The 24,552-nt window shown below is 36.0% G+C and overlaps 2 protein-coding genes across 3 annotated transcripts; one reads left to right on the top strand and one right to left on the bottom strand.

The window, feature by feature from the left end:
• Window positions 1-273: 273 nt before the first annotated feature.
• Window positions 274-24,490, bottom strand: LOC130655679 (uncharacterized). 2 transcript variants are annotated; one of them, XM_057458461.1, is made up of 42 exons: window positions 24,305-24,489; window positions 23,927-24,013; window positions 23,016-23,528; window positions 22,567-22,734; window positions 21,787-21,999; window positions 21,016-21,429; window positions 20,811-20,924; window positions 20,521-20,700; window positions 20,031-20,414; window positions 19,164-19,946; window positions 18,626-19,048; window positions 18,120-18,218; window positions 16,447-16,842; window positions 14,049-14,084; window positions 13,141-13,854; window positions 12,446-12,580; window positions 12,083-12,292; window positions 11,722-11,904; window positions 11,472-11,635; window positions 9,711-9,921; window positions 9,492-9,623; window positions 9,213-9,421; window positions 8,595-8,935; window positions 7,779-8,506; window positions 7,344-7,665; window positions 7,059-7,231; window positions 6,727-6,931; window positions 6,357-6,473; window positions 6,068-6,279; window positions 5,803-5,919; window positions 5,448-5,710; window positions 5,078-5,336; window positions 4,571-4,645; window positions 4,390-4,443; window positions 3,188-3,208; window positions 2,819-2,935; window positions 2,611-2,730; window positions 1,883-2,218; window positions 1,600-1,744; window positions 1,410-1,512; window positions 1,150-1,305; window positions 274-1,068 (listed from the first exon to the last, which is right to left on the bottom strand). In XM_057458461.1, exons 2-41 carry the CDS (start codon window positions 23,991-23,993, stop codon window positions 1,177-1,179), a joined length of 9,585 nt encoding a protein of 3,194 aa, XP_057314444.1. In that variant the 5' UTR covers window positions 23,994-24,013; window positions 24,305-24,489; the 3' UTR covers window positions 274-1,068; window positions 1,150-1,176. The 2 variants fall into 2 exon arrangements, with proteins under 2 accessions (XP_057314444.1, XP_057314445.1); XM_057458462.1 differs by lacking the exon at window positions 22,567-22,734 and having other exon boundaries at window positions 24,305-24,490.
• LOC130655681 (leucine-rich repeat transmembrane neuronal protein 1-like) lies at window positions 10,104-11,476 on the top strand. Its single transcript, XM_057458465.1, has one exon. The coding sequence runs from the start codon at window positions 10,142-10,144 to the stop codon at window positions 11,453-11,455; it is 1,314 nt and encodes a 437-aa protein (XP_057314448.1). The 5' UTR covers window positions 10,104-10,141; the 3' UTR covers window positions 11,456-11,476.
• Window positions 24,491-24,552: the final 62 nt, after the last annotated feature.

Below are 24,552 nucleotides of genomic sequence, written 5' to 3'. Positions count from 1 at the left end.
ATTCGCGAGGTTGTTTGCGTATATCATACGTCTTGTTTTTATTAGCTTTCTATTTCGCTTGCTTTATTGTTGTATTTTTATCAGCATGTCTCTCTTTCTCCTCATGCGCGAAAATTTACTCCTGCGAAAAAATTGTGTGAATATTAATTCGCGAAATAAAAAATATCTAAAAAAATAATTTGTAAAAAAATGTTTCTTTAAAGTATGCATTTTGTCATCAGGTGGTTCTCAGAGGATGAAATTTCTTTCAGGGTGGTTGTAAAGAAAAGTCAATTTTTATTAACTCGTGTTTCTTGTATAAGAATATGTTTGTATAGCACCTCAAAAAGTTTATTCAACATATGGACCTTTAAAACTATCAAATAAAATTTCCTTCAGGTGTTTAACAAAGACTAATACAGAAATTAAAACCTGAATTCATTGAAACTGGTACTAGTGCAAATGAGGTTAATTGTATGTTATTACTGGTATTAAAATTATTTTCTTGCTTTAAAACACAGGTTTCATTCTCGTTAGGTAGTTTTAACAAGTATTATGTTTGTGAAGGTATGTATAAAAAAATTAATATGTATAAAAAATTATTTACACGTATGTATTCTAAGAATCGGTAAAATTCACGACATATAAAACATAGCCATTACACGCAATGTATATTTACCATCAATGGCGGTGGTAGAAAAACGATAAATAGCATCAATGGCGGTGGTAGACACAAGAACCTCAGCAAAAATCTACAATATAGATTTCTACTTTTAAGAAAAAACTGCAGTTATAACGGAATGTGCAATGAAGATAAAAGGAAAAAAGGTCTTGTTTCAATACAAAAAGGTAAAAGAAACAAAGTATCTAGCAAAGTATTATCTCTTTATCAGCATCTAACGTCTGATGTAACTCGAATATCAAGGAAAGTGTCGTCTCAATTGTTTTGAGGAATGTTCGTCTTTGTAATCACTTTTTTTGTCTACGTTGTCTACAAATTTAATACGAAGATGACGATGATGGTTTCCGTACGAAGACGAGAAATACGCTTATGACATCCTTCTTGGTCTACAATATCTTAACCTCTTCCTAAAAAACAAAATGTTACTCATAGCAACAAAACAACAAGAGTGGTTGATAGATACTAAGTTTCAGCGTAAATTAACTTACAACTATCAAGTGAAATTCACGTGATCATCACGTTGGCGAAGGGATTATAGAGCGAGCTTCCAGTTCTCTTTCCAATTTGCCGCCACTCTGAGTGTCACTTAACCAGTCACCACATAAAAATTCGAAACTTGCTCCTTCCTCATCAGTAACTTGAACCTGAGAAAATATTATAAAATGAGATTTTTGTAAGATGTTTTGACTTTTGTCATGTCAATATTTTGTCAATTCGTCATAGGATGTAAATTTCTGCTGACTTTTACCTTGTCCAAATACCAACTTGGTGCTGAGCCAGAATTATCGTGTAAAATTTTCATCCGTTTTAACTTGCCAAGATCTGGTAATGTAAAAGTTTGTTGGTCCACGCTAAAAAGAAAACAAACAAGTTAAACTATTTAACAGAAAAACAAGAACATTCGATAAATAAATAAAAAAGCTAAATTTATGCCTTACCTTCCAGCTTCATATTTTTCAAGGCGACTATCAAGCTGGCGGAAATCAGAACTGCCTCTTTCTCCGATAAATTCAACGTAAATTTTTGCGTCGGTGCCGGCTCCAAGTTTACGACCAGTAAATGTTTTTACCGTGTAGTTAGTACCTAGATATTACACTATATTTATTAGCATACATGCTTCCGAAAAATTTAGCGTGCCTTCAGTCTTCATGAAAAATTTCTTTGAAGAATAGTGTACTTCAGTGAATGATGTGAAAAGGAGATAAATGTTACTTTGCTTACCCAAACCAAAGAAGAAGATGTTATTGGCTTGCTGTCCTCCACACGATTCCTCTTTATTTCCTTCACATTTTGCACTACATGCGTCATCAGATAATTTCCCATATTTCCCATAATCCTTTCCGCAATAACAAGAACTGCCATTTTGTAGTCCAAAGTATGAAAAACTTTTATCTTCTAACGCACATGCTTTAACACACTCCTCCTGGGTGGCTTTTTTAATGTTTACCTTTGTTTTCAAGTCCGGATGGGTTGCATCGTCCTTGAAACAACCAAGTTTTTGATAAAGGAGAGATATATCTTCTTTGTTGTCTTCAAGATTTTTCACATTAACACGTTCTACCAAAGAAGAAAAAAATTCTAATGTGAAGGTAGTAGGTCTTGTTATTTGTGGGTTATTACTTTATTTTTCGCAAACTTATCCGGATTTGGGCCAAAATCATTCTTGGGCAACAATTTATTTATTCGTACTTCGATTTCCTGTAGGAAATAAGCCTTTGTTGCTTATTTAAAAATACCTTAATTTCTAAAAGTTATGTTTAGCATAATACTGATTTTGCTTTTGCTAAAATTACTAAATCTTTGACATCCGTAAAAATTACTCCCGCAAATTTCTGCAACATTTAGGAAAGCAACGACAAAAATTATTTGTAGTCTTAAGGTAACTTCATTATTTAGACTGTTGTTTCAGCATTAGTCAAAAAAATTCATGATTGTGAAAGAATGCTCACCTGAAGTGTTCCCTTTCTTTTCGTCCGACATGGCATATGTGGCGGAGGTTTCCTTACTTTCATAAAGTTTTGGTATTTCTGTTCTTTTCACGACAGGATTCTCCGCAGCTGGTTTTGATACTAACAGTAAAAGCAATGACATTATTAAACTGCCTCTTTTTGATATCACAGAACTATTGTAAACAAAAACTGTTTTCTTTCATCCTACCTTGACAATGTTTTCCAGTGAAGTCGTCACTACATTTGCAAACAAAACCGTCGATCTTTTTGTCATCGTCTCTACACGTTCCATCATTTTTGCAAGGGTTTGGATCACATTTCGTAGCTGTAAACAAAGTTAAAAGAAAATGATTCCAGCAAAACCATTGACAAGCATAGCTGCCTAACAAACTGACTAGGCATGCATGCGTCTCAATTAGTCATATGTGATAAAATGATCACAGAACTTTGGATATAGTAGCTGTATGGATCTGTGATACCGAGAGAGTTGTAACATGACCTCATGAAAAAAGTTCTAATAAAGTTGATAGTGACATGCAAATCTAACATGATAATGGACATGCTGACGTAGGCTTACCTTTGCTCTTTTCACCTTGAACTGTTGTTTCATAGAAAAGAAAAGAAAAAGTACCCATTAGATGTGAAATTTTATGCCTTTTTGTGTCGAAGTGATATGTAGTGGTGTGTTTGTCTACTATGCTCCTGTGTTGGCATATCAGTGCCGTGTCTTGTATATGATAGTGACGCGTCGGCATAGCGTAGCCGTATGTCGGTATAATATAGGTGTGTCGGTGCATTGAAGCCGTGATGTAATGCATTATAGATAAAGTTTTACACTATGCATGTCTATGTAGCGAAGGTATGTGTTAACGTGGAGGAATGATAACGAGCCATTATATGCATGTGTGCAAACAAATATTCATGAAAAATACTTTTCCATGTTTTAATAACATGTTCTTCTTAGACCTTTTCGTGTTAATTGGTTAAATATTATGCCTACTTTTGAAAAGAAGGATTAGTTTTTGTTTGTCATTGTTAGTCGTATATTATTTACAAGTTATTATGTACATCAGCCACTGTAAATTGTCAGCGTTCCATAGAATGAAAAATTGATGTTGGTAGAATATCAATGAATGTGTTTACACGGTGACGTAAAAATGTGTGTGACATGATCATGGGATAAAGTGTATGGTTAAAGTGAAAATACGTCATATTTTGCTTCGTCTACAATAAGTAATTTGTTAGTGTGTCAGTTTGTGTTGTCATAGCAACCGGCATGTAAACAAAAAGCCTGTGTCAATTGGACATTTTCGACTCGATGTGTAAGTCCAAGCTGTAGTATTAATAGTAATAATTTGGTCCAGCAAGTAAAAAGAAATAATAATTACGAGATGCAGTATAAGCAGTCGCAAAAGGTATGGAGATTTTAAAATCGTCTTTTTTATGTCGTACCCGATGAGTAAGATAAGGTTTGTTGAATTTGAATGATGTGAATAGAAATTTCAATGATAAAAATATTTTTTGTGTTGATTAGGTCTACCTTAAGTCAAAGTAAGGTCAACGTCATATTTTTTATCTAGTAACATTTTGTAAATTGTTTTTGTTATTGTAAAAATTGTTTTTGTTGTTGTTTTCGTTGATATACTTTATATAAAATCTGTGATTTTTGTTTTTGTCTAATATTCAGTCAATTTTTTTTTAGTTGACTTGATTCTTTCATATTTTCTTTTTCACTGCTGTTCCATGGCTTGATGGTTTCAACATGTTGAAATTTCCTACCAATTAACTCTTCTTCCGTGTCATCACCAATTCTGCTAGCAATGGCGTCAGATTCTACGCAAAATAAAAAATAACCAGATGAGTAGATTTGTGTTAAATTTCATCTTCATTTAGCAACAGAAATTGATAGATTGATAAAGCAATTTTTAAATATGACGATATAAAATCTATTGACGCTTACCCTCAACTTCCGGTGGCATGCCTGAACCTTGTGCGAATACAGTTAACTCATCGTTTTCTACTGACGTTTGAGAAGCTAGAATTTAAAAAACATCGATTTAAACTCGTGAAACGTATGTACTAGTAAGTAAGTAAGTATCGGAAAGTTTTAACGTCTGGCTTTTCCTCCCCTCTGACTGTAACTATGTTATATTACCGCTAGAGATACGTACAGCATTGCTCTAACTTGCTTGCCTGCGACACAAGCCGATTGGTGGTCAGTATATGGCACCAAAATGGGCTGACAACACTACATTTAAAGTGCGCTGGAGTGGGCACTCGAACCTGACACCTTATGAGTACATGTCGAATGCGCTACCACTACACCATCTCTGCCTAATGCACTACGGTTTTAAGTTAAAAACAACCTGTGAAACCCAGTTAAACTTAATTAAACCCTTGTGCGAACCAAGCATAGCAAATATATATAAATTCAAAAAGTCACAAACTACATGCAAAAAAACCGTACCTTTTCCCTTGCTTTTTGGACAGTGTTTTAAATCACCTATTTGTTCTTCCTTCAATGCTTTATCATAGATCTGCACACAAGATATTTTTCCTTTAAAATATCGATCATCTCCTTCTCTTGCTCCAAGTCTTATTGGAGCATTTGTGAGCAGTTCAATCTGGCCGATATTTCGACTCTTAACCATTTTGCCGTCGTGCCATAGCTGCGCAACTCCAGAGTTTACATCGTATGATGCGCCAACTTGGTTCCACTTGTTTAACTAAAAACAATTAATCATCAAATACTAGTTTCTAACTTTACCTCGCGTTTAAGGTCTAAAAGACTCTTCATTGCTCAAATGCTGTATGTTACCTATTACAAATTCACTTACTTCGAGCACGTGGGTACCCAATGGCTGAGTGCTCATCTCTCCATCTCTGGTGACAAATCGAGCAAACAACTGGGTTTTACTAAATTGCCATAAATGGACACCCCAGCCGTCTTTTTTATAGTTAATGATAGGTCCGTTTTCACCAGTAGGAAATATATTTGCCAATAAGGTTATCGATTTTTTCGTATCGAGTTTCCCAGTGTTTGGAATCTCGATATATGATGATTGGTTACCCTTGAACAAAAACGCATCGTCTTTGACACCTAGAGAAATAAAAAGCACATGGAATAAAAATTGAAGATATAATGACAGTAATAAACAAAATATTGGTTGATAACTACTGCTAGCTGTTTACCTCCAGGTCCGGTTGTTAAATCAACATCACCCAGCGTCAATTTGTTTTCTCCGGGTAAGAGTATATCTTTTACAGAAGCGTCATTCAAAGCAAATAAGCCAACAGGCTTAGGAGTGGCTGGAATAAAAAAAAAGTAATGAAAACATGCAGATACTATTTATCATTCATTTTGTTGTGATAAGCTACAGATTAGTAAGATTTTACTAAAAAGTTTCTATGGAACATCTTTAAGAGCGTTAAGAACTAACAAGATGAAGGTACATACGCTCTATGATTTCTTTTGGTCCAGGCCCGTCTTTTGAGCCGACAATTTTCCACGATAAATGTTTCTTTTTGATTGGTCCTTCAAAGTGACCACTAGGAAGCTCCACGGCGACTGATGCACAATCTCCTAATTTATCTGCTTTCATGAAAACACGCACGAAATAATACCTGCCAGCTGCCAAAAACACTTTCTCTGATCTTTGTTCTTTATACCTACGCAAACAGAATAAATAAGTAAATGGAAATATTCTTCTTAAAAAGTTACAAAATTTAAAATGTAAAACCCATACTTCAGCCATTCATTGTGATCTGTCCATCCATTCAATGTGATAATTTTTACTGCATTTGCTTCACTTTCGTCAGAGCTGATCCACAATTCTCCACTGTTGTCGGCTGCTAAGTAAAATCTACAAACAAAGAAAACATTTAGTACAGTCAAATTATTTATGTTTACTTATCCGCAAAAATAAAAAGTACTTTTCCTAATCCAGTAAAATTTCTAAAGAATAAATTGAAAAAGTTGTTTTATTTTATTTTGTAATTGCCTGTTATTTTTACTATCTTCCACCTTTAATAAAACCCTTCGAATTTTTTAATCACGAAAACATTTTTCCCTAAAATTTTTGTCTTAAATTCGCCAACAGGAATGTTTTACATTACCTGTAGTCTCCAGTCTCCGGAGCATGGAAATATCCAGATATTCTTGAACCATAGTTGTCGTCAACGTTAAAAGGAGCATCAAATTTATCCAGCACCTCCGTGCTTGATGGTCTGTTCGGATAGTTCGGGTTGGATGTAATATCAGAAATATCGTAACCGGGAATGTTGTACCAAACTTCACGAATAAGACCCGCATGTTTGTTTCCTATTAAGAATAATATTTTTACCTATACATTTTTTTACCTATTCTTTGTATACACTACACTCGATTTGATATCGGATATAAAGGATTCATTTCGCTTATTATTCGTAAGCAAAGCAGAGTTCCAAACCTGGTAGACGCCATTGTAAGTTCTGTTTTATGATTGGTCGTTGATATCTTCCCGTGGGCATGCGCACTCCTACACTCAGTGAATCACTAGCATCAACTCCTTTGTGGATGGCTTCCAGATAGTAATATTTTCCAGCAACCAAAAAGATATCATCGGAGGACTGGTTTTCGTATCTGAAATAAATAAAAGCTTTCTGTAACTGAAGACCAGATAATACAGTTGGATTGGGAAACCATGAAACTTCCAGGCTGATAATTTTACAGAAAAAATGCCACTTTTTCTTACTTGTTCCATTGATTATGCCATGTTGATTGGGAAAGCGAGACAATCTTTGTTTTGTTCTTAGCTTCGTCATCTCCGCTGAAATACAGCTCACAAGCCTTGCTGCAGGAAAGATAGAATGTGCTATTTCCTGTTTCCGGCGCAATAAAATAACCCTTCAACTTCGAACCATAATTATTCTCAACATTAAAAGGTGCGTCAAAGTTTTCGATGATTTCAATCGTTGAAGGATTGTTTGGATAATCCGAGTTACCCTTTAAATCTTTCAAAGTTTCACCAGGTGTGTTTTTCCACACTTCTCTGATAATACCAGGGAATGGACTATCTGTAGAGACAAAAAAAGGAAAGGTTTATACAACATGGTAGCATAGCTGGGAAAACACAGACATAAGTGTATATCAACATATACATGAGATCCAGACATGTAAGTGTCCTCACCTGCTCCTCCAAAAACATTCTCAGTGTCAACACGTGACAAGAATCTTCCGTAGATTGCCAATGAACCAAAAGCAAATTGGGCACCTGCATAATCAGTTCCTGTAGTTCTTCTACCGATGTAAAATCTTTTTTGCTGATCTCTACCTTGCAATGGGAGCGTCATTGGTGATTTTGTGTAACCTCGGAAAGTTCCATCAAGATATACCCATAAACCTTTGTCAAGACGCCATGTCATCACAATACGTTGCCATCTTACAGTGTAGATGGGGACGCGGACTTTCCATATCATAATATCTTCATCTGGACTACTCATTACTTGAAAGTACAAGTTATCATTCACGATGTAAACTGAGACTCCCTGTGTTCCGCCGACATGGCCGCCAGTATCCAGTATGTATTTCGGTTGTTTGTAATCACGCACCCGCTGGTCGAATTTGAGTTTGAAACTTAAAGCGAATCCATGTTTTGATTTTTTGATGTTGTACAACACAGGGTCGACATCATCAATTTCTAAGCAACCTTTGTCGCCGTCAATGTATATCCCACCGTCGACGTCAGTTATCGTGTCTTTCGTTTCGATTTCAGGTGCGCCCGGAACAACAGATTCCTGCAATCCAGCCATCAACCATCGATAACTAGCGACTACTGTGTCACCGTATGTGAATGCGTATGGTACATCTTCAATAGATAATACCTTAGTGAAGATGGCCACAGATGCAACAACCATTCTAAAAAGGCACAAAAAATGAAACGTTGTTAAGTGAGGTTGTCACTCAGATTGTGGAAGCAAATTTTCGTCCAAGAGGTTTTACTTACTTCGTACAAGTGTATGGACCTTTATCCTTGTTCTCACGTCCTAAAATTAATCTTGTCGTTCCACCAATATTAGTTTCTGTATTCTTGCCAACCCCTTCTGAGTCTTTAAAAGCTCCATTTACATATACAGCGATTCCTTTCCCTTTGTGCCACGTCATTACGATTTCTTGCCAACTGCCGACTGTCAGGTCCGTCTTTAGTTCCCAGGTCTCGTCTTTACTAATAACTTTGTAATTCAGTTTATTGTCAGCAATGTATATCGTAAAACCTTGTCCTCCTCCAGAAGTGTCAATAATGCAGTGTGCTTTCTTGTATCTACGAACACTACTTTCGAAGAATACCTAAAAGAAAACGGAGTTGCTGCGACTTACTAAAAGTTACACAGGTCTTAAATGTATATGAAGGTCCTAAACAAAATAAATCTTTTTATAGTTAAATTTATTTTGTTTTAACAAGTAAATGGGATTTCTTGCCGCTAACTTTAAGTTTGGATTACCAATATCCATAAAAATATGCGCATGCGTACAAATGTCGTTCCTGAAATGTTGGTGTTGGATAACGGAAACAGTAAAAGGAACACAATGGAATAATTTGATGTTAGCAACGCTTTTTAATTACCTGTATGGCTACAGCAAATCCTTTCTGACATTTGTCTGGTTCAGCAATACATTTTCCGTGAAAATCTCCACCATCTAAGAAGGCGTGCACGCCATCGAGTGCAATGCCAGCAGGTACATATTTGACGTCACCATGTGCAGCCATTGGTCGATTACCTGCCATCCCTGATTTAGTTGTTTTCAACAATGGCCAAAAGTACATTGGAACGACTGAAAAGTTATATAATATTATTATTTTCCGTAAAACTGTTGCATATCATGAACTGAGGGGAAAAATTACCTGGTCTTAAACCATTTTTTCCAAGTTCATCATAGACTTGACTTGGCCTTGTGTCTTCTTTGCTTAGCAGTCTTGCGACAGGAAGCAGGATTCCTTGATCATCTAAGCCTTGAACTTTTTCTGGTTTTGGACCTGCGTAAAATGAATAAAAATATGTTTTTATATACATTAGGTGTTAGATCTGTCAGAAAAAAATATTAGCGATAAAGCGATACCTACCTTTTCGCTTACACACAAATTTTAGTTTTTCTTGACATGGTTCATCGTGCCATGACCCACCTTCAACCATTGCAGCACAGCTGACTCCGCCATTATTGGGAGATTTATCATCCCAATTTTCATACGAAGACGTTGAACGGTCAGTCCATTGCCAATCTCCTTCGCTCTCCTTGTCGTTGTAACCTATCCAGTATGATTTATTTTCGTAAACCTAAATATACGGCGACGATAATAAGAGTTCTTAATCTCCAAATCATGTTTCATAAAATAATTAATAAACAAGAAAAACATTAAGAATGTTTAATCCATAAATCACTGTCATCTCATTTCCCTGTTAAAAATGTTTATCCTTTAAAACAAAAACAAACATATTTCTGACAAACATAAACCATTTGAAAATAAAACATTAGCATTATCAAAGCAGCAGTCAGATGATGAGCGAGAAGATTTTGCTTGTGTTACTCGTCTCCTTGGTTGTTGTAAGTGCAGAGTGTCCAAAAGAATGCGTGTGCAATCAACGTAGCGCAAGATGTAGTAAGGTGACGAATAAAAAACTGTTTTTACTTCAAAAACTACCAAAGAATATTACAAGTTTAATTCTCACTGGGAATCGCATAACATCGATAACACTCAAGGAATTTTATAATTTCACCAAACTTGAAAGATTGATACTAAATCATAATCAATTAAATTCGTTGCCCAGGGACGTCGACTATGTGCCAACATTGAAGCATATAGACGTTAGTGAAAACAAGATAAAGTATATAGACACGCAAGAACTTCGTAGCTACAAGCACCTTACAGTTCTTCATCTCTCTGGAAACGTTTTAGAAAATATACCTGCTTTATCACACGCAAGAAGCTTGGAAAATCTTATCCTCAGCAATAACAAAATTAACAAACTTTCACCAAACTCTTTCACTGGCTTGCGAAAGTTAAAGTACTTAAAGTTAGATCATAACCGTCTAGGATTTGTGTATCATGGTGTGTTTGATGAATTGTCGAGTTTACAGTCGCTTGATTTGTCTTATAACGAGCTCGAGATAATTCGAAAAGACCTTCTTTCGAAGTTGTTATCATTGGAGGAGTTATACTTGCAAAACAATAGCATCACAACACTTGATGACTATTGCTTTCGTAATTTAACACTGCATCGAGTGGACTTAGAACACAATCGAATCAGTCGATTCAAAGCTGATGCTTTCAAAGATATTGTAATCACTGGGAAAGTAAGTTTAAATCAAAATCCATTGCATTGTGGGTGCTGGTTAACAGACAATACTATACAGAGGCTAATACATAATGGCGACATTCAAGGAATTTGCTTCTCACCTCTTGCTTTAAAAGGGCGCAATTTAAAACACTTCACAACTTCTGAATTAGGTTGTAATAACACAGATAGTTGTGCAAGTAATCGGTGTCAACACAATTCAGTATGCGCTGTATATAATGCGACGACATACACGTGCAACTGCACACCTGATTACAAGGGAGTTTACTGCGAATATCTAACCACGTCTGATGAAAATAATGACGTCGTAATTGCCGTCAGTGTTTGTGCACCAATTGCATTTATCCTCTGTTTAGCAATAGGTTGGTATGTGTACAAAAAGCAGACCACTTACCCTGGGCGTTGTATATCAAAAGAAAAGCTTATTTGCCTCGCTTGTCTTTTTATCCTAATCTTTCTGTTTGCATTATTTGTAGGTCTGCGTATAGCATGTGAGTTTATGGAATTTTGTTGAATAAATGAGATCTCACCTGGACTACCATTGTTTGTTCGTCCTCGCTTCTTATGCTTGCCAAATGCGCTTTGTACTTTTCGCACGTGTGCTCAGCGTTATCCCAACTAACTTCATCGGTGAAAAGTTTATAGCAGCCAATGACGGAGTTTAATTTCAAGTTTTTCCAATCCTTCGGGCATGCTATATGTAAAAAGAACATGGTCACACTTTATCTTTGGAAAAATGATATTCCCGTTAACGTTAATTAGGTTTACGCAACCACTTACTATCAGTTCTCTTCTTGCATAGGAAATATTTTTTTTTAGAACAAGACTCATCCTTCCATTTCTTTTCGTCCACATCAATGTAAACGCAGTCATGACGTTTTCCGTTGTCATCATCTGCCTCGCTGCCCCAGTTAGTATATATGCTTTCACTACTATCAGTCCAGTTCCAGTTTCCATTCATTCCTGATAAGATAAAAAAACGTACCGTAATGCTTTTAATAAACGCCCCCTTCTACTAGACTCACTCCTCTTTTAAACGCCCCTCAAATATACACCTCCCAAATCTAGAAAAAACTAATTAACGCCCTGTCCATGCAGTTTGCTTTAATTATTTTTGGAAGTAATTATTCTTAATTCATACCTTTGTCTCGATAACCTATCCAGAACTTTTCATGAATATTATCTTGCAAATATCTGTTCTCGTATGCATTAAGCACACTAAACAAATCACCATTGAGACGTCGACACTGCGCTAATGCATTATCAAACGAAGCTTTCATCGGCATTTGTTTGTAACAGAAAGTGCCGAAATCTCCTTGGGCACCTTCCCAATTATCTCCACAATCCAGATCTAGTAAAATGAGGTCAAATAGTATCTTAGAACAGACTTTTGGGTTACTTTCATTATATCTTGGTAGAATATGAAAAAAAATAATGCTGTAATGTTAAACCGTTATTTATTTCAGAAGTAATCTCTCATTTTTCGCCAAAATTTTCTTCCTACCTGGCGTCTGTTTTATCAGGTTTTTCCGAACAGGTGCTTTAAAACTTGGTGCGTTGTTAATATCAGCTGTAGTAAATGATAGTGGACGCACGTTGGCTGATGGCGATACCAAGTAATTATTTCCAGTGAATTTGCCTGATTTAAAGAAAAACGTTCTTATAAATGAACATATGTCACTGGTTACCTCCCCTTGGTTAGGCAGCCTGTTAAAAATCTCTTTCCTTGACGTTATTTGTTTATGTTCCCCTAGCTTGTGTACTGGTACGCCTGCTATCACATTGGCCAGCATACTGGTACGCATACAACCACACTAGCCAGTATGTTGGTATGCATGCAACCAAACTAGCCAGTATACTGTTATGCATAAAAAAACTTGCCAGTATACTGTTACGCATGCAACCAAACTAGCAAGTACACTGGTACGCATGCAAATGAACTAGCAAGCATACTGGAAAGCATGCAGGCAAACTAGCCAGTATACTGGTACGCATGCAACCAAACTAACAAGTATACTGGTACGCATGCAAATAAACTAGCCAGCATACTGGTAAGCATGCAACCAAACTAGCCAGTATACTGGTACGCATGCAACCAAACTAGCTAGTATACTGGCTCACATGCAAATAAACTTGTTAGAATGTTATTATTGTAAGCTAGCGTGTTAAAGTTAATAATAGGTTAGTCGTTTTACTTACCCTGACCTTTCTGGTCTGCAGCTTTGTTTTTTGATGCAGCTACGGCAGATTTGGCAACCAAGGGTTTATTAGATAGTGCATATTTTGCCGAACCAGCTTGTGCTGATAATGGTGAGGTCTTTTCATTGTTCAGTAAATTATTTCGCACCACATTAATATTTTGTCTTGCTATGTTGGAACGACTGTTAAATGGCATATACTGTCTCCATGAATAGGAGGCTTGATTTTTAGAAAGTATATTGTTTTTTGCTAATATAGCTTTTTGAAATTGTTTTGTATTAAATGTTAACACTTTATTTTGATTGGTTATAACTGATGAATGCACCACTGGTGGAGTCATGATTGGTTTTGGATTAATTGAAAACGGTGATCTTGGAAAGTCTGTTAAAATTGTTTTATCAACGGTGTCTCTCGCTGAAGCTAAAGCTAGATGAGGTGCTGATAATGGACCAGAATCACCTTTAAAAATATCCTTACTTAAGAGTTTTTTATTTACAATATTTTGACGCAGTTGATTGTGTAGTTGAATTGGTCTCTCTGTGTGAGGGCGACTCTCCTCAATTTTCTGTCTACCAGAAAATATATCCACTGGTATAATTGTTTTACTGCTACCTTTTGTCTCTTCGATTTTCTTCTTAATGTTTGGTACCCTGGGGACAACATTACGTAGTGCAGGTCTTTGGTCTTCTGTGAATGAAGCTGCTGGCATTCTCACTGTGGAAAGGAGAAGAATCCCATATCAAAAAAAATTATAGGGAACTATAAATTCATTCTAACATTTAATCTAATACCTAGAAAAACACTCTACCATCTAGCATACATTCTAAACGTACACGCCTAATAACTACCACACTAAACACTCAAAACAGGACCAACATTGGCTGGTGTATTATTGATAGATAACTTACGTGTTGAAAACAATTCTGAATTATCAGCTACCGAGGCTATAAGAAAAAGAATTTGCATTAAAGTAGAAAAGATGCTGAGTGTGCGTTTTTGGTGAAGCAGTGTCTGCGGGGTAATTCACCGCTGGTATGCATGTGTTTGTGTCATTTCCTGCTGGACAATTATGTATTTTGTGTGTATGTGTGTGTGTGTGTCTATCTCATTTTTTTACCCAAAGAGAAGTCATGTGGTATTTTAACTTTACAAATATATTGTTGTGTAACAAAGCTCTTTCAAAATATGTACAAAAAACATTTTATTTTGTCATGACGTCATCAAAAATTGGCCAGCAGCATTTTAAGTCTTGTCATTGGTCGGTTGAGTTTTTTAGTAGTTACCAGTCCTTAATTTTGCTGCATGATTTCTCTTTCCTGCATTTCTTTCGTATAATGCATCAGCGATGACGTCATTTCCATTATCCTCGTTTTCAGTTTGTAAAAATGACTCGATTATTGTGTCTCGATCACTAACTACGGCTTTTTCATGAGATGGAATTTTGAAATTATAACTTTTTTTGCTGGCTGTTATTGATACATTTCTCAGACTTTTTCTTGAATTTTCAGTTCTGATTTGGTTTTTAACAGCCTGAATCTTGTTCCCACTTGCAATGTTAAAACGGAGCGAATTTTTCTTTTCCTTATTATAAACCGCTCGAAGTCTGTGGTTCTCAAAAGCGTTGACTTGTTGTGGCGACGCCTTTATTCCTTGACGAAAAAAACGATGATCGACTCCTAGCCTCTGCAGCTCATTTTTAGCTTGATAAGCGTCTGAAGTCTGGCCTGTCAGTGCTGTGCTAAAAATAAATCGTTCACGTGGACTATTGGTTTGAGAGTTAGAATTTTTAGGACGTATGGAAGATGGTTTTCGATGCAATTGTTTTGCTTCTCTTAGATTGCTATTTTTTACATTTGATTTGATAAGATTTGATAACGGAGTTATGTCATCCATGTTAAGAGGCGGATTATTCACATGTTTTGCAGGGTTGCGGTTGTTGTCAACTTTATGTGGAAGCGGTCTAAATTTAGAAGTTACCATAGAGGGCTCGCTGACCAATCTTCCATTATCACCTAGTGTTCCGGTAGTCTTTTTATGCAAAGCATTATTGCTTGAGTAGTGGTTGTTATTTTTGCCTTGATTATTCGACTTTCTTACGCTTTGTTTTTTAGGTGCTATATTTGTGTAACTGATATTTACTTGTGGAGTTAGAATTTGATTTATATCGTTATGGCGTTGATTAAGATTGATTCTGATAAATTGTTGCGGTAGGGAATTACCATTCGCGTTTCCATAGTTACCTTCTTCCTCTCCCTCTTCCTCTTCTCCGTTTTCGGTATCTGATCTTTCATTGTTGTTTTCTTCCAGGATATCTAGACAATCCAATTAAGAAGGTCATCTGTTGTATTTTCAGAATAGTTTCATTCGGTAGCCGGTCGCGTTTCTTTGTAACGTCGATGAAAGTAAGATATGTGATGTAGCAGTTAATGATACTTCAAAGTAGTGCAGTCGAATACTGTGAATAAGTTGTCCAGATGGAAAGTATTTTCTTGTTATTGCTTGTTTTGACACCATAACACAACAAAAATTATTGGCGTATCTGTTTAGGTTTTTTGGTATAAAGAGGCGTGATTAATCTCGTTTCCAGTCTTTATAACGTTGTCCTCATGTAACAAAAATGCTAGAAGCATGGTCCGACTAATCGCGACTGGGTCGTTTATTTGAGTATGTTAGTATGTTAGTGGATATACGTACGGTTAAATAATGTTATGGATTACCAGTGTGTTAGGTTAATTGTTAGATTGTTAACATATTAAATCAGTTACTTTTTCGTACTAATTTTCGCGCATTTGCTCAGAGCAGTTATTTAATGCGCGTAATGCAGTACAGAAGATACGCGCAAAACATTTAGCGTGAAGATTAATACGCGTGCGATATACACCTTTTTGGAGAAAATGATTGACGAATGGTGTTTTAAGCGTCAAACGTTACTGAGTGTTTCTATTTCTTTTCTTTTTTCTTTTTTCCCTTTTTTTTTCACTCTAAATCATGGAAAAGATTCCATGATTTTACAGTCTCCTAAAAAGAATTGAATCTATGATTTTATCTTATCCCTGCATTTTCCATCTTATCCTCCCCTTCTCATCTCTAGGGGAAATAAACGAAAATTGAAACACGCAAAATGGGTTTTGACGCGCTAGCACTAATACGCGCGAAAATTAGGTATGGGATGAAAGTACGTAACAAAAACAAACATTGCTATAAAAAATAGATTCGTCATGGAGGCTAATTCTCAAGACCTGTGCTATACAGAGGGACTTTAGTGCATTTGTAAATAACATAGACTGATTATCTAGTGTATTTTACCTGTATGAGGTGCAGTTTCGACACCAGTACTTGATTCAGGCATAGCAGATGCCAGCTCTGATTCCGCATTTGGACGAACCCAATTCGTCTCTTGTGTTTTACTCATTTTGCTCATTGTAAATTGCGCACCTAGTCGTCCAGATGTTAAACCAGCTTGGCCTTCGAAGCTTGGTTTACCATTCTCAGGTGTGAGGACTGCAAGATTTGATTGTAAGTAGTTTACAGAGTTATCTTGTGATTTGCGAGTGTTGGCTTGTTTTCCAGTGTTCGTTGCCAACTCGGATTCGTCATCGCCTTTTAGACTGTTCTCATTAAATAATAGATTGTGTAGACTTATTGATTTTTTAGAGCCTATTTCACTTGCTCCAGATCCTTCTAACGGCTCCTGAATGTGTCCTGGAAAAGTAGATATACTATAACTAAGCAACATTAATTATGTTAATTTATTCACAGCGTTATGGACATAAAAAATAACTTATTTCAATGATAACTAGATTTATATTTCAGTGGATGCAAAAAAAACTTTACAAAAATAGAAAACAAAAAACAAATGACAATTGACAATTAATAAAACATTCAACAAAAATTCGAATGTACATGCATAAACTAAACGTACAAAGAAACGAAATTCTAAATTGTGGAAAAGAAAACAAATTAAGAATCGACTAGTTAAGAATAATAGTATAATGCTACTATATAAAACCATGATAAAATTATTTTTCACTCTTATGGTTGTAACAAAAACAAATCAGAAACAACTCGTAATAAATCTGTAAAACAAATTTTGCGAAAAAAAATATGGAAACATAAAATATAAAATAATTGAATAAATATATAAATAAATAAATAAATTGAGAAATCTACCGTCTTAGTCATTTTTACGCCGGCCCCTAACGGCGCTAATTTTTGTGAACAAGGGCTATTGTTAGGTTTTTGTCTTTCAGACAGTATGATCATGAACAACTAAAGATGACGTCGTTAAGGGCCGGGGTACAAGACCGCTGAAATATATAATAGTCTGTCTCTATGTTCATGTATGTGTGTGTCGCAAGAGATTTATGCTATCTCTAATGTTATCGACAGCAATATTATCCATTGTTTCGTGTGTCTAGAAGCTACTTCTTGAAACCACCTGGCCACATGTGTCCGTCTCCAGCAATCGAATCTAAAATTTTATGAAACGTGGTAATAAAAACCATGCTGGATTGAATGTTCTTCTCGAGAGCTAAGAAATGTTGATTTATCGAACGAGCCTGGTTTCCATTTGATGATACAGTGATGATGAATTAAATGTCAGTAAGTGCTGTGATTTCATAAGATTTTTGGTCATTTTTATTTGTCTTTTAGTCCAGGTGGTTTCAACAAGCGCTAACAGACTACATCGAGCGGAAAGAAATGATGTCTAAAAAAGGTTGTTAGTAGTGTCTGTACAGTGCGTTTTAAGTCATGTGTCTAAGAATCCACGCAAGAAAAGAGTTCGTTAAGTTGGCGTGCGTGACATGTACATGTGGTGTGTGTGGTGTTTCATGCGCAAAATCAACATTTCTTTCCCCTCGAAAAGTGTGTATGTACCCATATATATAAGATATAGTCAAAACATGATAGAAGCGTGCTAGCACTAAACAATTGAAACTACACAACAATAGGATTAGAATGTTAAAAAGAAAGGTTACCTCTTCGAGAGCCTTCACCAGAGCCACCACCGCTTCCTTCGCCATCTTCTCCTTCGTTACCATTCTTCACTGAGAAAAAGGCGCTAAGCATTTTGCTGCCTAAATATAACAAGTACAAAAATGTTGTGTAATTTGATTCAGGATTACCTAAAGTTGATTAATTTTAATTTCATCCATATTCGCGAAATTCGTTCAATTCGTGAAAAAAAAATCTTCGCAAAATTACTATAGTAGAAATGACTCCAGTCGTTGAAATTAAGTTATTCGTTGAAATTAAGTTACTCGTTGAAATTAAGTTAAAAAATTGCGAAAAAGTACTAGATATATGAAATTAATTCTTCGCACAGAGCATTAAAATGGCTCATCCGCAAAAAAAACTTCGAAAATTAATCTTCGCGAAATTTTTGTATTAATCTTTAATCAACATTAACTTAAGGTATTAATGCATGTTTACTTTGTCACGCGCATCAACACCTCATAACATCAATCTGAATAAGACGACTTACGTAGTGAGTTCATTCCTGGCTGTTTCTCAGGAACAACTGGTTCGTCACTCGAGAAAAGTGCACTGGCTCTAGGTGCAGTAGCTTGTTCTATGTTGTTAAAGTCTACTGGTGGTGGTAAAGCAGCTGCTTGAGCCTGTTGCATCGGCTGCTGTGGTGCTGCCATTGGTTGTTGTTGTTGTTGCATGTTGTAAGCAGAAGGACCGCCATAGATTTCTGAGTTAGGAGGGGCATACTGGGGTTGATAAACAGGTGCCCTAAATGGAGCTGGTGGTGGAGGTGCAACAAAAGGTGCTTGGACAGGTGCTTGGACAGGTGGTGCAACAATAACAGCTGGTGGTGGTGGTGCAACGACTCGCTTTGATGATTCATCTGCTAATAAAACTCCCTCTGCGTCAACCTTTCTGATTTTTCCACGTCGTGATGCTAAGAAATTAAAGTGCGGTTAGGTGTGATATGTAATGGATTAAGAAAACGACACATAGTAAGTGTGGAGGAGATTAGGTGAAGGATGTTCCAAAGTATAAGAATGCAAATTTACCTGGTTCATCTATATACTTTTTTCCAGCTGGTGAAACTTTCATCAAAAACACCGGATAAGAGTGATCAGACGGTATAGTGGAACGAGTTTTGGGATCCATAATGGGCTCCATCGAAGCTCCGACAGGCATATTTCTTAAGTATTCATACGGGTCACCAACTAATTGCTGGTATTTGCTCTTCTTGTTTTTCTTTTCAACTTCAATTCTTGACTTCTTGTAAGACTTCTGACTATTATCAAACGGGTTAATTTTGCCAGTTTCGGCATAATAATCATTTAATGTTGGTTCCAAACCCGGTATTTCGAATCTTTGTCTGACAGAGTCCAAACTGTCAGCATTGTTTGGACTCTTCTCTTCCTCATCTTTAAGCACATCTTTTGTTAATTTTAAAAACTTTGGTATAGCGTCTTTCTTCCGACGTTCCTCTGTCATTATTTTTGCTACTTGAATATTTTGCCTGTATTTATCTAGTTTTTGCTCCTCAACGTTCACTGGATGCGGAATGAACGAACGTGTATACTCGGTCAAATCTGAAGCAGGTTTTGGATATTCACCTGCTAATTCAAGGGCAGCTTCTTCGTAATGAGCTAATGCAGATGCGATTGCTTTTAAATCAATTTTAGGATAAGGTCCAGGTAATGATGGTTTTGCTACCACTGATTTCTTTTTCGTTGGTCTTGTTTTTTGTTTTACTGGTACTGGCGCTACTGTCTTCTTTTTTGCTGGTTTTGGCTTCGGAAGAGCTTTGGGAGCGAGTTTCTTTAGAGTCTCACTCTTTTTGTCTGTAGAGATAATTACTAATGATAAAAGAGTACTAAATTCTGGTTGTAGAACAAAAATAAAAGAAGGCTCAACGGTATACTTACCACTGTGAGCGTCATCAGCATCACTTCCAGACTCTTCTCCTGACTCATCCCCAGATCCACTTCCGGAACCACTTTCATCTTCATCATCAGCGTTGGTGACAGCTGCTGGTATAGTACTTTTCTTAACAGGGAATGTAAAATCCCCTAAACTTGCCTTAGGTATGACTTTTGATGCAGGAATATTACTTCGTGCTACATTTAAGTTGGGAACTTTAGATTCTCTTACTAATGGTGTGGCATCATCAGACAAACCTGATCCAGATTCTGCAGAACCACTTTCAGAGTTACCTGATTCTTCGTTGGAATTTGATCCGGATCCGGATCCAGCATCTTCGGCTTGATTAGTAACTTTGAATCGTTTTCCACCAGAGACGGTTGGAGTAGCTAAAGAAAATTTGCGTGTAAGTAGATTTTGTAATTATTTATTTATTATTTTTTTTTTTTTTTTGGTTTTTGTATTTTTATGTATTATTTGGTGTTAAAAACAGACCTGTTTCTCCTGATCCTGACTGTGCATCACTTTCGCCGGAACCGCTCCCTACATCAGGCGTATCGTCTTTGACATGCACCGAGCTGTTGTCCTTGCTTTTTGCAGCTAATGGTGCAGTAGGTTTGGCAGATGCAACTGCAGCAGTCGGAAGTGTTGCATTGTTTACTGTTGGCGGTGGCGCTAAAGGAAGTTTAAACTGTGTTAACCGACGCGCAGCTAGTGTATTGATGTGATTGGAACTAGTGTACATAGATAGGTAGATAGAAAATGTTCATAACAGATATTCATACCACAATAACCACATGACTGTCTGCACTGAATCTTCATCAGCTCGGGAAAGTTTGTACAGTAATTATTTTTAGCAAAGTCACCACAACTAATATATTGGTCGGCACATTTCTCATCTAAAAGCAAATAAAAAAATTAAAAAAATTGTAAAGTATTTGGAATTAGCACGTAAAAACCGTCCGTGTGTATGTAGGTGTGTAACAGTACCTGTAATAAGAGGCCTGGTATGCATACCATCCATATTTTGTACTTGAGCTGAGCTTTGTGGCGCAGTGTATTGAACCACACTTTGTTGCATTGAGAAAGGGTTTTGTTGTTGGTAGTTGGCGATGTAAGGACCATATTGCTGTTGAAATTGGTATTGGGGAATATACTGACGTTGTGATTTTGAATCAGTTGATTTTTTAGATGTTTTTTTAGATTTTTTGCTGGCCTCTTTAGATTTATTGGTCTTCACTTTCGATTTCTTCTGTGGTGTTTTTGAAAACGACACTTGTGGAGAAGGGGGTTCTGGGATGGTGTCTTTCTTATATACATTAGCACTATACGAAGTTTGTGGTATAATACTCTTTTTGTAATCCATCACACGCTGAGCTTGTTGGATAGATTCTACTGTTTCCCCTGCAAAACAAACCCCATGGAGGAGAAAATCAGTAAGTGAAATCTACACACTCGTATGAAGTGTGTGTGCAAGGTAATGTCGTAAAATCTCGCGTGAAAATTTTGAAATTAAGTGTTCAGAATGATATTTCTATCTGTTATAATTGACCTTTTTAAAATTCTTTACTGTAGAAATAACATAAATTTTTCTTTCGCGAAATTTTCTGACATTGCAGTTAAATAGTTGTCAAGAAAGTTGTTTACATCGTTTTTAATTTTAAAGTGTAAATTATGTCTTTGTCAACGTAGTATTAATATTCCTACGAATTAATGAGTTATATCTTTCTCTACTTGCTAAACAAACAGGCTAGGACTTACCGTATTCTGCAACATGTGGAACTATTCCTCTTAATTTATTATTTGGTGAGTTTATTCTTAACTGTACAGGAAACGACTCTGATGACGGTGATTTGTGCGGGGCTGTGAGTGAAAGAGGAACCGCCGACTTCTTGTATTGTGGTGAGTATACAGCAGGAGCAGGTTTTGCGTCTTGTTGAATGAAAGACTGAGGAATTATAGTTTTCTTACTCACTAAAAGTAGGAGAAGTTAACACAGTGTTGTATTTCTAACGTTTATTTTTTACGTGAATTATTCACTAAGATTAATTTTCGTGAATTATTGCATTTAGGAACAATGATTTGCAAGAAATTGAAAAAAGAAACAAAAAAATTTATATGCAGTGATACCAAACATATCCTTGGTAGTACAAAAGTGACTAGAAGTTTGTTTTGGAAAGTGTGGGGTAAAGAGGAAAAATTAGGTAAAAAAGTTACAGAAAGGGACCAATATGTCCAGCATTTACGGAGAAGTTTGAGAAAGAGGTGTATTCGAAATAAATACGTAAACATATGTCATGGGAAAGGAATTATATTTCACGAAGTGGGGTATTTCGTAAAAATTCTACGCAGATTTCTTCTCGCTTATGGCAGCTGATGTCATTTTTTGAAAAGATACAATGTTACTAATACAGTAAAAAAGTCGCAAAAATTAATCTCACGAATATTTTCGTTTAGGCAACTGTAAATATTTGGAGAAATGTATAATGAGTGAGTGGTATGAATGTTTGTGTGGCAGCGTGTCGTGACAAACATTATTACCACTCGCTTGTGCTGGAATTGGTTTTAAATCTTTTAACTTTGTTTCCATGCTGTAGGGAATATAAGATTTGCCATTATTTAAATAGGGCAACTGTGGGTTGAAGTAACCGTTTCCTTGCCAGCTATACGAGCCGTATACTGGGTACATGGGTACGTAAGATCGCCGAACTAAAATTTTGAGAAACACTTATTATAGATTACAAGACAAAGGTATGTGTGTGTGTTTTGCATGCAAGTAACTTTCTGCAGGAATCGCCTGACAACTTTCAACGATCAATAAAAACTTGTTTACATTTTTCAGAAGATTGATTTTTAGCCCCAGTACAGAAAATTATGGGTCAAAGAAATATCTTATATTTCTTTTTGTGATGCTTTCCTAATAGAATATTAAAATATTAGGAACAACACTACCGACACAGGTATTAAAATCTACCATAGTACCAACTTACCATCGGAAATTATTTGAGTCGGAGTATTTTTCTCAGATAAAGGCATAAAATTTGAAGCAAACAATGCTGGATTGACAGCTGCTTGTTGGTCCATCAAATTATCCTCCCGAAATGCTGCTGTTTCTTGCGAAGGTACAGCGGTTTGTTTGTTAACTATAGGCGCGTTAAAACTCATCAGACTAACGTCAGACTGTGCATTAATGTCTTGTTTCTGATTGGTTAAATCTGCTTGAGCATTAAAAAACTGGGCGTTAGGCTGCCCGTTATCAAGTTTAGTTCTAACATTGTTATTTAGTGACATAAACTCGGAGACTGGATCGGTTGCGCGACGTTCTTGAGATTTTTGTGGAAATAATATACTATTAAGCTGGGCCTGCTTGGATTTGTCATCTTTAACTGCTAATAATTCGTCTTTCAGTGTAGTGGAACGATCATTTCGGGTGGCTTTGACATCACTTGGGAAGAGTGAGCTCAATATAACGTCATCTTTCAGGTCGGATAAATCTCGTTTTTCTGAAGTAAAAAATAATGTTTAACACATGTGTGGGTTGTAACACTTAGTATACAAACTTTTTCGTGTGTGTAACCTTTATAAGCATATCAAGGCTGAGAAATACATATAAATTAAGCATAATTTTGCCTTTTTGAAAGGAAAGGTCTAAAAGACAAAGCTTTGAAGGCCATTTTAAAACCAATTTTTTGCGTCAGTTGTATAGCGACTCAACATTATTGTTGAGTCGCTATACATATATATATATTGATTCGAAATACTTTGATTATGTTCTAGAATCGTTTTAAACGTGTTTAATATTCAAAGGGTGGCAAAATGTTATGAGAAAGGTGCGAAATAGCAATAAACCAACTAACAAAAAATTATGACTAAAAAATTATGACTATGAAAGATTATCTACCTTTTCTTTTGCCATGTAGCAATGTTATGAAGGTGAAAAGTAATATATACTTGAATTGTAATAACATACTCGGAAAGCATTAACAAGCTAAAAGAAATATATAACACTCTTGAATAAAAATATTTGACAGAATTAACATTAATAGTAACATCAGCCTTCAATCGCGCAGATATTCCAAAACCAAAATATATTCTCCGTCATAGGTTAATTATGGATGTAGAATTAGCTTATAATTTGATACACAATGAATTTAAACAATTCATTGAGCTGTCTGGACCTCCAGCAACCACATCAAGAAGTGTATTTCGTGCTTACTTTTAAAACAACTTTCTAGCGAACTTTTGCAGTAAACCGTAATAATAAAGTAATACCATTCACCTTTTAGTATTCTCTTCTAGTATTTGTGTATGTATGTGTAAAGTAATGTCTCCATATAATTCTACATCAATTAATGAAAAATATTGGTATAAAAACTTCTGTATCGTGCTTTATTTCTTTCACATTTTTTTATATTCTTTGCATCTTTGCAAAGTTTACCTCGTTCAGCTAAGCTTGCACGAAATTCGATGTTAGATTCGCAAGGTATGAGATCACTGAATAATCGAATGTTTCTACATGTTCGGTCA

The sequence above is a fragment of the Hydractinia symbiolongicarpus genome, chromosome 8 (genome assembly GCF_029227915.1).
Source record: "Hydractinia symbiolongicarpus strain clone_291-10 chromosome 8, HSymV2.1, whole genome shotgun sequence".
Classification (NCBI taxonomy): Eukaryota; Metazoa; Cnidaria; class Hydrozoa; order Anthoathecata; family Hydractiniidae; genus Hydractinia; species Hydractinia symbiolongicarpus.
The sequence above is the reverse complement of the archived record's forward strand: the minus strand, read 5'-3'. Positions and strand labels throughout refer to the sequence as shown.